Source organism: Otolemur garnettii, unplaced genomic scaffold (genome assembly GCF_000181295.1).
Source record: "Otolemur garnettii isolate 467f Iridium unplaced genomic scaffold, OtoGar3 scaffold00004, whole genome shotgun sequence".
Taxonomy (NCBI): domain Eukaryota; kingdom Metazoa; phylum Chordata; class Mammalia; order Primates; family Galagidae; genus Otolemur; species Otolemur garnettii.
Window position 1 is genome coordinate 20,247,553 of NW_003852399.1, and position 14,209 is coordinate 20,261,761.

The window sequence follows — 14,209 nt, forward strand, 5'->3', positions numbered from 1 at the left end:
CCCAGAGGGATCATTGATAACAGTTAGTATGCTATTTCTTACTTAGAAAGACAAATGTAATTAGGCTAAGGTCACAACTGGAGACTGTCCATATTTTCATGCACAAATTCATTTACTTATTCATTCATTGATTTTTCTGAATGGTATTGAGTCTCCATTCACCCTGTGTCAGGATGTGAGAGGGAGTGATACCCAGTTGAACCAGACAGTTCTTATGTTTAAGGAACTAATGGTGTACTGGGGTGGAAAAAAGATGCTCACAGATGCTGAAAGGGAATACAGAGAGGGCATTCATGAAGGGCTTCCTGGAGGAGGAAAAGTTTGACCTGAGTTTGAACAACAGGACCTAGCCCAGGACAAGGGGGAAGGAAACAGAAAAGAACCATTCTAGTTGGGCCAATTTTGTACCCCCCACGATGTGGTGAAATGAAAGAGAATAGTGTGCACTTGGCAAAATGTGAATGGTTTGGTAATTTGGTGTGTCTGGAGCATCGGTGCATGTAGGGTGAAAGCACAGAGTCCCCACTATCAAGAATCTTCTGTACTGTTAAGGAGTTTTTGGCTTGGTCTGCAGGCAGCTACTGAAAGGATTTAAGCAGTGGCATGACAAGGCCAAATCTGGGCTTTAGATAAATCCTTTTGGCTATTCCAGGGATGATGAATCAGAGGAAGCAAGTCTAGAGTTCAGGAGAACAGTGGGGTCTCCATAGTCTGGAGTTCAGGAGACCCGTTATGGAGTCATTAACAAAACCAGAAGAAACATGATGGAAGTCTGACCTTAGTCATTGTCTGTAAGGATAAAGTAATGTGGTGCAGAGAGAGGGAAGTAGGGAGCAGATTGGACTCAGCCTTCAAGAGACAGAAGCAACACATTCTGGTGCTCACTGAACGTACAGAATGAAGAGAAGTGTAGTTACTGTGATTCCCTGTGATTTGGATGAGGGGGTAGGTGATAGTAGTGCCATTCATTGTGATTTAAAGAAAAAAAAAAAAACAGGAAAAGGCCAAGTTGTGTTGGAGGAAGACAAGAAATATATTTAGAACAGAACGATGCTTTGGGATTAAGAGAATCAGAGATTGTAGCTCTATATCTTAAAACAAATGTGCCTCCTATAGAGACTTGATCCTGGGCTCCTCTGTTGTATTTCTGGTATCATCATTTCCTTGTTGCTATTGAGAATATGTATGATACATTTATAGAAATATACATTCATATTTCAACTTTTTATAATAAATTAAAATCCAAATTTTATAGGTGCCCATACTTTAAAAAGGAAGTTTTAAATCAAGGAATTTGAAAGCTTCACAAGTCATTAGAAATAATCAAATCCAGCCCTTCATTTCAGATATGAAAATCTTAAACCCAAATTTCTGAAGTGATTTGTCCAAGGTCATGAAGTAAATCCATGATAGTATCTGGATTCAAGTCCAAGTATCCTGACTCCTGGATGGTTGTACTCTTTATATGCCATCTCCCTTTTTAAAAAGGTAAAGGGGAAAATTAAGCAGACACAAGTATTGTTAAGGTTTCATGACCTGACATTTTCCTTGTGTGAGAAGGTGGGTGTAGCAGAGAGGTGCCAGGCTAGTAAAATGTGTCTTGGCACAGGAGACGTTTCGTTTGTTTATACCAAGAGGGAATGACTTTCCTGGGTCCTGGCCCGACTCTGGGGCACTATAAATGACTTTGGCAACTTTCATCAGCCACAAAAATGTGGTCTCACAAGAGTTACAACCAAGAAAAGCAACTGCAGGAGGGCTTGTTCATGTGGGATTTTCTGGGTGCCCTTGATAGCTTCTCCATATGCCTCAATGGGGGGTGCTCCTGCTGTGCCTTTAGAGGTGATATAGTGAAAGTCTGCTCACCTAATTAACACTAATAACTGCAAAGGTCTCCCTACCGAGCATCCATAAGACTGGTTACAGAGAGAAATCTATTCAGACAGAAATGCTGCTCCTTCACAGCATTTACTAATCTATTGAAATGACCAGTCCACATGTTTCTGTTTCCTGCCGGGCCCTGCTCATTGTACTTGTAGTATTTGGCACCAAGCTTAGCACACCGTACACAATTATCCCATACATGCTGAGAGCGAACTGAACTGAGGCTCAGTGCACTAAGCCTGAACTACATTTAGAGTCTTGTTGAGGGTTTTGCCACTTGTGGGGTGATGGATGCATAAGCAGAATACAATCAAGGGGTTAGCAGGCTCAACTGCCTGAGGGGCAGGCAGTAAGTGTTAGTACCAGAAAGCAAGAATAAAGTTCCCAGAAGAAAGTCATGACCCCTAAAACTGAGAAAGCATGAATCAGCATTTGGAAAGGGGAAATACAATCATGGCTCACGCTGTAATCCTTGTGTTCTGGGAGGCTGAGCCAGAGGATTGCTTCAGCTCAGGAGTTTGAGACCAGCTTAAGCTCAGGAGTTCAAGACCAGCCTGAGCAAGAGTGAAATTCTCACCTCTATTAAGAACAGAAAATCAGCCAAGTGTTGCAGCAGGTGCCTGTAGTCCTGGGTTCTCAGTAGGCTGAGGCGAGAAGACTCCTTGAACCCAGGAGTTGGAGGTTGAGATGAGCTAGGCTGACACCACAGCACACTAACCCAGGCAGCACAGCGAGACTCTGTCTCAAAAAAAGAAAAAAATCTATATAAAGCAAGTAGAAAATTGCAGGACATTGGAAGAGGGAAGACAAACATGGGGAGGGCCAATAGCATTGACAGCCATTGTCGTCACCGGCTGCTGATGGCAAGTCTGAGTTTCCCACATGCTGAGGGACCAGCTCGACATCTGACACTGATTAGCTGTTTCACCTTGCTTTCCATAACCTCTCTGAACCTCAGTCACCACGTCTATAAAACAAGATCCTGGGAGCTCATAATCTTTAATATCTCTTTCAGCTCTCTTATACTAATGGTTTTCTTTCTTCCATAAATAGCAAGGGTTCCTCAGATAACAAAATGAGAAATGGGACCCCTGTAACATATACCAGTACAGAAAATGTTTCAAATGCGGGCTAAAAAGATCTATTGTCTAAAATGACAGTTATACTTCTCCATTTGGTAAAAGAAACAGTATATTGGGACATGTAATAATAGAAATTCCTGCAAATAATACATTTGGCCTCAGTCATCTTTTTTTATAAGGCCAATATACCAAGATATAGTTGCATTTTCAATATTGCCACTGATTTATGAAACAATGATATTAGATAAAACCATCAACATGTAAGGCAGTTTTTTTGCATTGTTTTACCTTTTCATTGCTTTCTCATATTTACCCATATCCTTTATTTCATGGTTATTTTGCCATAACTGAGTAATACCATATGCACCAACATTCAATGAGAGTCCACTTAATCCACGACATATTTTAAGCAAACAATGCCTTTGTCAGTTTTTATAGGGTCTAAAATGTTATTTTCTTAAGAATTACATGGAGAAATTATATACTTTGTGCTTTAGGATCGGCTCTGGTTTAGCAGTTCTCTTGCAGTGATTTCTTAATGGGAAATATCATGATCTCTTACGGATTTTGGTTCTCAAAACATGAACCACCAGTGATATTAAGAGTCCAGCAATAGAACTTGCCCAAAACTCTCTCTCATAATGGAGAATAACGGCCTTCATTCTCCATTTTAGTCACTGGGCAAAAGACAGAGGTAAATCATTCACGAATGAACTACGAATGGCTGATAACTTCATAAAAATGTTTTTTCTTTGTCTGCTTAATAATACTTCTCATACAGTTGACTGAATATTTGCTTGCTCCCCATGTGCCACATTTCCCAGCCATCAATCTATGTATAAATATTTAAATTTAAAAAATTTAAAATGATCTGTCACTGAACAAGTTACAGCACATCATTCCTGTAGCTTTCCTTTTACAAACTCCCTGCACGAAGATGGTGTTATCAGAATCTGTCTCTCACACTGGTGGCAACAGGGTTGTGTTTGAAGGATGGTTTGCCTTTCAGAGGGAACGCAACCTGTTGGGTAATCTAGCTTCTACCAAAGCAATGCCAGCTCTGCCACCAACTCACCACGTGATCCTAGACAATTTACTTCCTTGAGCCTCTGTTTACATATCAGTGAAATGAAGAAAGTAACACAGTATGTGGATTGTTGTAAAAATTCAATGAACTAGATACATAGCCAGAAACCCTGGTACAGATGTAGCCTTACTAGAGACTTAGTATGTTGTTCTACCCATTCCCTTTATTATATTTTATAGTGGGTAGTAAGAAATATTCATCTATTCTTTGTCATCTCTTTTCAAATCACACCCTACATCCTTTTCCTAGTTTTTTGGCCAATATTTTATGAAACTCTGGAATGCTGGTATAATCTAATAATTTTATAATTCAGATTGAGAGACTCCTTCCTTGTAGCTCATCACCTCTCATGGTCAGCAGCTTCTAAGCTTGAAATTTATATCTTGGATGTTTATAAAATATTAAACCTTGAAGTAGCCATCATTTCCTGGAAGCATAGCTTAAAAACCAGTAGGAAATATATGAAGACAATCAAATTTGTTACAACTCTTTCCTGAGGCTAGCTGATAGGGCACAGGAAGATGGATTTCACAGTTATACATCTACAGAGGAATGTTCAGAGATAACATGAAAGCAGGCCTCCTTATTAATCACACATTGTATATTTGACTTCTGCCTCTCTCTTCGGCCTTTAAATCAACTGCATCTGGTTCTTGCTACTTAAGTGTGCCATTACCTTTTACATTAAAAGGCAGTTATTCCTAGAGAAAGCAGCCACATTTGATTAAAAAATAATTAACTGGAATTATGTTCATGCTACTCATCATGGCAGCCCAAAGAAGAATTTTAGTGTATGTTGGAGACATACTTTAATTCTACACCAGGGTCAGCAGAATTCAGAGGCACTTTATGGGTATGATGAATGTGAGTGTGAAAAAGTTATTTTGCTTTGGATGCCTGTGGCTCAAAGGAGTAGGGCACCGGACCCATATACCAGAGGTGGTGGGTTCAAACCGGCCCTGGCCAAAAACTACAAAAAAAAAGAAAAGTTATTTTTGCTTTGCTGGTGTTAATTTTCTGGTTTTCAAAAAACAAGCGTAGTAGTACAGAATTATCCACATCTGACACATAGATAGGCTTGCAAAGCAGCTGAACTTTGTTGTAACCACTCTCTGCCAGAGCGTGTCCTCTTCCACAAAGACTGGGGTACACAGTTGTTATCATACCCAGAGCAAGTCCAGCTCTGAGAACTGACTTCTGCTAACCAGCTGCATAATAAGTTGGTGTATAATTATCAAGCAGATCCTGTACTGGGGTTCGCTGGTAGTGAATTGTCTCTCAGAAGGGAAGTTTGCATAGGAAACCACATTTCTTGTTAAGCAGTGAGTCTGACAGAGTCAATTTGATGGTCTAAATTAGTGCTACTCAAGGAAATTGTTGTCATTTTGTAATAATATAAGAAGCTTGCTCAAGAATGTAAATTATAGAATCACTTTTTTCTTTGAGAAAGTCTTGCTCAAACACACACACCCCCCATGATGAGTAGCACGATTGTAACTCTAGTTAATTACCTTGTAATCAAATGAGGCCGCTTTCTCTGTATATCAGGTGAACTAACCAGTATGCTTTGTGATGCATAATTTATATTCTGGCACAAGCTTCTCATCTCACAATTAATCAATCACCAACGGCATACCAGCAGTTGTTCTGTGGACCACACTTTGAGAAGCACTGGTGGTTTGTCTGAATCAGAATCACCATGGGAGCTTTACAAACATATAGTTTCCTAGTATCATATATTCCCTTGGAGGTTTGGGGTGTGCTGTACCTCCATCTGCATTTTAAATTCTTTCCATGTAGTTTTGATGAACATTCAAGGCTTGTGAGCTATTATACACTTAATGTAGTTAAGTAGTGCTAGGGTGAATAAATTTAGAGGTTAAGAACATGGCTTTTGGAGTTGGGGGTTGAATTCTTGCATGTTCTTGGGCAAGTTGCTTTGGGGTTTCTAAGTCTTGAGAATTTCATCTATAAAGCACATAAAGTTGCTGTGAGGTTTAGGTGCAGTTATAAAAGGAAAACACTCAGTACCTGCTGCATAGCAGACAATTACCAAATCTCAGCTCTAAACGGCAGGTGTCGGCTTCACGCGGAGACTTACCTGGCACTTCTTAGTGTAGGCCCATTCAGATCCAGGTCTGCCTACATATCCTTTGTCTGAATTCACTGGACAAGTAAAGAACAGACTGCTTATGCTTTCCTGTCTGGGCCTTCTTTTGCTAAACATTTATCAAATGTAACATCAAAACTCTTTTGGTTGTTAATGTTAAAAACATAAATCAATGTAATTGAAGGTGAAAAAGTATTGGCTGCTGGGAAGGGATTATTAGATCATGGAACTTACAACTGTCTAGGGGTAAATCTAGCTCAACACATGGCTTGGATTCACATGCTCCAAAGGTGTCTCTGTATCAATATCACCCAGCTCTATCTGTCTGTTACCTATGTGATCTATCTGGCTCCCTCCCTGTCTTTCTGGGCCAGCGCTGGTTTTGTGGTAGCAAAATGGACATCAGCCACGGCAGGCACGTATGTTATCACCTTACTCACCCGAGAAAAACAGGAGTTATTTTATAAAGTAATTTGACAAAATTCCAGCCTGAGGGTAATGGCCTTGCTTGCAGTATCTTTCCATTCTTGAATAACTCACGTCTGCTAAGAGCAGGACATTCTGGCTTATCCAACATGCTCTTGAAACTAGGGATAGACTCCACCACCCAGAGCCTTTGTGCTGAAGTGGGGAAAGCCGATCTTCTTCATGAGAAGAGGAAGTACCAGGCGAGGAATCCATCTTACCCACCCTCTGTTCCTCTCCCCTTGCCTTATTGTTTCACTAACACGAATAGTTCAATTGGAATAAAGCCAAGATTTAGCCCTGAGAACTTGTATTTGTTCAGATAATTTTCAGATACTTACGATAATCTATTTTTTATTTCTTTTACAATAAACTTTCACAGGTTAAAACTTTCCACCCCTATGTCTAATTTGGGAGTAAAGAAGGAAGGGGAATGTTTTATCCTGACCAAGAACAAATTCAGAATCTATTCATAACATTCTGAGTCTGATTCTAAACTTGCGTTTTTTGTTCGCTTGGGGCACAGTCAGAGTTGACAAATAGGAATAAGCAAGAGATGATGTTAGAAAGAGAACTGCCGAAGTTTCACGAAGGGGGGTTTACAGTTAGACTGTATTTATTACATGATAATAATGTAACTATGGATTATTAAATAGTGGATGTATTTTTGGTCCACTACATCAGTGAAAATCACGTAGCTGTTAATGATTTGGAACCCAGCTTGTGAAGCACGACTTGGCAAAAGTATTAAGTGGCTTAAAGTGTTGGTATGAGAGTGAAGGACTTCAGCACTCAAGTTAAATCTGTGTGGCCTTGGACTTGACTTCTCTGGGATACAGTTTCCCCACATGTGTAATTGGGTAATGACATGTAGTCACTACGGGCGGGGGGATGGGGGAACAAGTGCGCTCGCAGGGAGGGGTAGGCTTCCCCTGTATTTTCCAAGCAACACATATGCTCAGCTTTATTCTCCCAGGTACCTAACAGGCTCCCTTGGAGTAAGTCACTTAATAATTCTTCTTGGACCCGATGGTACCATTTGTTTTACAACTATAGTGTTCTCTGACAGGGTACCATAAAGGACTAAATCTTACCCAGGGCAAGAAGAGCAAAGACCAATTTATAGACTGTGCCTATTTTTGAGTTTGCAAAAGAGCATGGAAAATGGTTCTAACTCACTTGCAGGCTCTGCAGCTCATTGCCTATGTTGTGGCTTGTGTGTGACTGTTCCTTAAAGGGTTTCATTCTGAGGGTCTGTCCTCCTCCCAGTCCTCCTCCTAGTCCTCCTCCCATTCCCCCAGAGCAGCATGGTCTTCTATTTATCATTACAAAAATGGAAACAGGAGGCTGAACTTTTCTGAGATAAGTGGTCAGTATGGTGTAATGGAAAAAGCAGAGCATCAATATTGAGATTTAAATTATTGTGTGAACTTGGGCTGCATTTATGCTGGGTGACCTTGGGTTCATTCCTGACCCTCTCTGATTCTGTTGCCTAAGCTATGAAATCAAAAGACCAAATGAAGGCGACTGTTTCTAACTTGCATCTCTGCTGTGAGGGTTAAAAGAGATGATTCCAAGAATGGAAAGCATGATCCAAGTGCAAATTATCGTTATGCTTGTGATTATTCTGCGTGTGTATCAGTGTATTAGGAGTTTGTTGACAACGGGATTCCTGTGTGCTCTGCTTCCATCTCCCCAGCTCCCAGAGATACGGAGGCTTCCTGCCAGATGGCCGATTTGCCAGCTGTGTCTTGTTTTGTCATTGTAAATATTACATGCCCCGACTGCGAGGCTTTACTTATAATGTAGTACGCTTTGTCCTTTATCTCTTGCAGCTTGAGAATTACATTGTGGAAAATATGAAGTCGGAGATGGCCCAGATACAGCAGAATGCAGTTCAGAACCACACGGCCACCATGCTCGAGATAGGAACCAGCCTCCTGTCGCAGACCGCAGAGCAGACCCGAAAGCTGACAGATGTTGAGACCCAGGTATGTGCCCAGGGCCACAGTCCACTAGCTGAACCAGGAAGGTTCCACCCCCACCCCTTAGCGTGCTCCATAAACACAGAGCACGTTTCAGCACTCAGATTGGGGAAACATATACACTTTTGTTTATTGGTAATAACAGCAATGACTGCCTGCCACGCTATGCATGGTTCTTTTGATTTAATGAGGATTGGTATATTTAGCTTTGTATGTGTTTGCAAAAACAGGACTGGCAAGGGACCTAATCAGTGTTTAAATTCAAATAAACACTGCAGCGACCAACTGTGATACGATGTGTGTCAAACAAAATAACCATTTGGGTTAAATTGGTGCCTTTGATGTGCATTTTTGACCTATCTCGGTTTGTCTCTGGGAATTCTCTAGCTATAATGGCCCATATGATGGCACCTGCAGAGGGTCTGTGTATTCCGTGGATGGCAAGGAAAAGCCAAATGAACTGATCACGTGTGTGTGCTCATGTGCGTGTGTGTATCTCCCAGCAGGGACAATGGCATACTTATTTGAGTACAAATCAATAAAACGTAGGGATGTCCTTTGATCATCACTATGACAAACCCACCATCACAATTTAGTGCAAATAGCAAATACCGTTTTTGATGACTAGGAGATGATTTCTTAGTCCCGTTTAAGCTATAAAAATGGTAATCCATTTATCATTCTGAAACTCAAGGCACAATTCTATCTAAAGGTAGTTGACTCTTGGCATCAAAGCTGAAATGTATCAATTCAAAAATTGGGTAAAGGCTCATTTCTAGTTTATTTCATTTGTGTTAGCTACATCACAGATATACAGATGTTTAAAGAAAAATGATCATCTATATGGACAGAGCATTTGATATAACACAAACAACATCCCCATGTACAAATGGTTGTTGTGAAAATCCCTTATAGCAGGAAAGCCAGAAAGTTTGGATGACTTCTGACATTGACACAGCTAGTAAATAAAATCCAGTACTTAAGCTCTAGCATACTTCCTTCTTTTCTATCATTATTAATTAGTTATTAGTTATTATTATTAATACTAATAATTAAATAATACTAATAATCGGAAATTAAATATTGACTACACGGGGGCAATGAATCACATAGGGTTTGGAATTTTTTTTTGTTTTTTTATTGAATGGTAACTGTGTACATTAATGCACTTCTAGTACAGTGTGGGGTTTTCACACACAATCCGAAACCCTTCCATCAAACTGGTTAACATAGTCTTCATGTCATTTTCTTAGTTATTGTGTTAAAACGTTCATATTCTACTCATAGAAAGATTCACTTGTACCCTTGTAAGATAAACCACAGAAGTGAACCCTCGAATCCCCCTCCCTCTATCCATTCCCCCCTCCCTTCTCCCACCCCCTAGAGTTTTTTTTTTTTTTTGGCTGCATATTATCATCAGGTTACCATGAGAGAGGGAGAGGGGGAAAATTACACATTTATAACTGAAAATTACAAGTCTCTCATTGTTTATCACCATAGTAAGTTTAATAATGTTAATAATGTATGTGTATTGGATTCTTGTGGTATAAATACTATGATTATATTTTTTCTTATTTTTGTTAGAACAGAATTCTCAGGGCCAGGTGTGGTGGTTCACACCTATAATCCTGGCACTGTAGGAGGCCGAGGCAGGAGGATCCCTTGAACTCAGGAGTTCAAAACCAGCCTGAGCACGAGGCTGATCCAATCTCTACTAAAAACAGAAAAAAATTAGGCAGATGTTGTGGTGGGCACCTGTATTCCCAGCTACTTGGGATGCTGAGGCAGGTGGATCTCTTGAACCAAGAAGTTTGAGGTTGCTGTGAGCTGGCCTGACATCCTGGCTCTACACCTACTGGGGCATGAGACTCTGTCTCAAAAACAAACAAACAAACAAACAAAAATACTAAAGAAAGAACAGAATGGTCCCCCATAAAACACTCTAATGTATTCAAACCCAACAAACACAATATATCTTACTATTGATTGCATAGTTGAAATTTTTAGACATATCTCTTATGGTATGTTTTATGACAGAAATGGCAAAGTTTTATTTAATTTTTTCTATTACTAAAAACTCTACCTTGGATTGTTTTTCTCTTGATTGTGGTTCTCTTTCCACTTATGAATTAGAGTTATGGGGAAAAAAAAAAAGTCCCACTATTAGCTTGCTGATCTTCTCACTGTTAAGATGCATGCTCTTAAGGTTTTAAGAGACAACAACTTGTTTTGCATTCTTCTGGCCAGGAAACATGTACTTTCTGGAAAATAGTACAGAAAATTCAAAGAAAAAGAGAATACACTATATGAAGCAGCAAAAATTTATCATTAAAGGCTAATGATAGTTCAATATAGCAGAAACATTTCCAGGTAGCTAAAACCCAGAAAACATCTCAAAAATCACAAATCCACGAGATCTGGCAATAAGAAGAAAGCAGAGAAGGAACACAATGGCTCAAACTATGTCCTGCCTTAAGAAATGAAGGCTATGTGTTCTTTTCATCTTCATTTTAGTGTCTTCCAAATTGTCCCCGCCTTTATCATGGAAATAAGCACATTGGTGCTTAGCTGTACTATTACAATAGGATGCATTCTGCTTGGATATAAACATTCCAATGCACTCCTATCTTGATGTAGAGCCAGCTTTAAAAAATGAATCCTGGATTATTCCTTAACCTTAACACTACACATTTACAATAAGCATTTATAAACTACTAGATCCTTCTGTCTTAATTTTGCTTTTATATTCATCTAACTTGACTTCACTTTGGTAGGTAAAGGTTATAATAAAATTGATTTCAGGTCCTTGGTTATTTGAAGAACTCAAGACATTGTTTTTGTAATACATTTTAGTGCCCTAGCTTTCACAGGATGAGGTTATAAAGATAAGTAACCTGGGCCAGGTGCAGTGGCTCACACTCTTAGCACTCTGGGAGACCAAGGTGGGAGGATTCATTGAGGTCAAGAGTTCAGAGACCAGCCTGAGCACAGACTCTTGTCTCTACTAAAAATAGAAAAATTAGCTGGACATGCTGGCCTGTAGTCCCAGTTCTCAGGAGGCTGAGGCGGGAGGATTACTTGAGTCCAGGAGTTTGAGGATGCTGTGAACTAGGCTGAGGCCTTGGGACTCTAGTCTGGGTGACAGAGCAAGACTTCATCTCAAAAAATTAATGAATACAAGTAACTTGCTGCTTTCTATTTCTCTGCTGACTTTGTGGACTTGCAAGTTAAAAAACGTGGTTTTACTGCAATGGCATTTTAAGATGGCATTTTACTGCAATGGCATTTTAAGATACTCTTGGGCTCAGTAAGCATCGTGACCAGGAAAGAGAACTTTAACGAGCATTTCTAAATAACCCTGCTGGCCATATAGGTGAGAATCAGGAAAAAAACATGCCCTTTCCTTCCTCCTTAGTTGGCCTTACAGTGTTTTTCTCACTCTGTTATTGGTTTGTACCAATATCTCCTTGACTTCTACATCCTCTTTTCAAGTGTGCAACATCAAATGATTTGTTTCAGGAACTATTCATGTCCCTTCCTACAGTGTAATTCTATTTCTTACCTTTTTTTTCCCCTCATGCAAATTTTGTTTGGGGGGAAACTAATAAATTGCATTAAAATTCACCTCCAGTAATCTGTGTGCTTAACTCAGTTCTAAGCAATTTTTTAAAATTAGCTATTTAAGAATAAAATAAATCCTATGTAGTAGAGTCTCTTGTTTAAAGATAAGGAAACTCTCTTTTACATGTGGTAATCCAGTTCTCCCAGTACCATTTGTTGAATAGAGAGTCTTCTCCCCACTGTATACTTTTGTTTGAGTTATCAAAGATCAGATGGCAAGTAGAGACTGCTTCCATCTCTTGGTTTTCTATTGTGTTCCATATGTCTATGTCTCGATTTTTGTATCAATACCATGCTGTTTTGATTACTATGGATTTGTAATATAACCTGAAGTCTGGTAAGGTGAGGCCTCCAACTTTCTTTTTGTTGTTAAGAATAGCCTTAGCTATATGAGTTTTATTTTTCTGGTTCCATACAAAATGAAGTACTACTTTTTCCTGTTCTTCAAAATATGTTAGTATTTTAGTGGGGATTGCATTGAATCTGTAGAGACTAAAACTCAACCCACACCTTTCACCCTTTACAAAAATTGGCTCAAGAAGGATAAGAGACTTAAATCTAAGACATGAAATGACAAAAATCTTAGAAGAATGTGTGGGGAAAATTCTTGATGACGTTGGACTAGGGAAAGATTTTATGACAAAGACTTCAGCGGCCATAGCAACAACAACAAAAATTAACAAATGGGACTTAATTAAGCTGAAAGGCTTCTGCACTGCTAAGGATACAACATGTGAAGCTAAAAGGCAGCCTCCAGAATGGGAAAAGATATCTGCAGGGTATAAATCTGAGAAAGAGTTGATAATCTATAGGGAACTCTAAGTAATCAACAGAAAAAGAGTAAACAAGGCCGTTTGCCTCTGGGTAACAGATATGAACAGAAAGAACCTTCTCTGATAAACACAGATGCATGGCTAATAAACATTTGAAAAAATGCTCATTGTCATTGATTGTGAGAGAAATGCAAATCAAAATCACCCTGATATATCACCTAACCCCGGTGAGAATAGCACATATCACAAAGTCTCAGAGCTATAGACGTTGGTTTGGATGTGGAGAGGGAACACTTTTACACTGCTGGTGGGACTGCAAAGTAATACAATCTTTTTGGAAGGAAGTATGGAGAATCCTCAAAGAACTCACATTAAACCTCCCATTTGCTCCTGCAATCCCATTACTAGGCATCTACTCAGAAGGAAAAAAGTTTTTTTATCATAAGAACATTTGCACTAGATTGTTTATGGCAGCTCAATTTATAATCACCAAAGTGTAGAAGCAGCCTAAATGTCCACCAACCCAGGAAGGGCTTAACAAGCTGTGGTATATGTATACCATGGACTACTATTCAGCCATTAAAAATGATGGAGACTTTAGATCTTTTGTATTAACCTGGATGGAGGTGGAACACATTCTTCTTAGTAAAGCATCACAAGAATGGAGAAGCAAGAATCCAATGTATTAGATTCTAATATGAAGACAGTAGATGATCTATTACAAGGAGGGATAGGGGAATGAGGGATTGGGGAAAGGACAGGTGGGAGGGGAATGGGGGGGTTTCAGTGTATAGCACACTTTTTTGGGGTGGGACACAACTACAAGAGGGACTTTACCTAACAACCACAATCATTATAACCTAATTCTTTATACTCTCCATGAATCCCAAACAATTAAAAAGATAAAGAAGCACTGAAAACAAAGATGAGGAAACTGAAATATAAAGAGGTGAGATAATTTGTCCCAGATGGATGAAAGTTAGAGCGGGAATTTGAACTCAGTTCAGCATCAAAGTCTGAGTGCTTTACCAGCTCTCTGTCTCTGCTGCCTCTCTTTGTAGAATCCTTCTTTTTCTAAGTTTGCAGAATAGTAAGTGGGTCCAAGAATTGTGTAAGACAGAATCAGATAAAGCTAAAGGTAGTATGGCCCTAACAGCAGCCACTGGATGCTTTCCTCCATGGTGAAGATGCTGCTGATGCTT

General features: G+C 39.5%; 1 protein-coding gene across 2 annotated transcripts in view; it reads left to right on the forward strand.

The window, feature by feature from the left end:
* The window catches only part of ANGPT1 (angiopoietin 1), a 238,118-nt gene that overhangs the window by 134,214 nt on the left and 89,695 nt on the right, over nucleotides 1-14,209 (forward strand). For both annotated transcript variants that reach the window (XM_012809867.2, XM_012809862.2), the window contains exon 2: nucleotides 8,464-8,619. In XM_012809867.2, coding sequence (XP_012665321.1) covers nucleotides 8,464-8,619 — 156 coding nt within the window. The remainder of the gene's footprint in view (nucleotides 1-8,463; nucleotides 8,620-14,209) is intronic.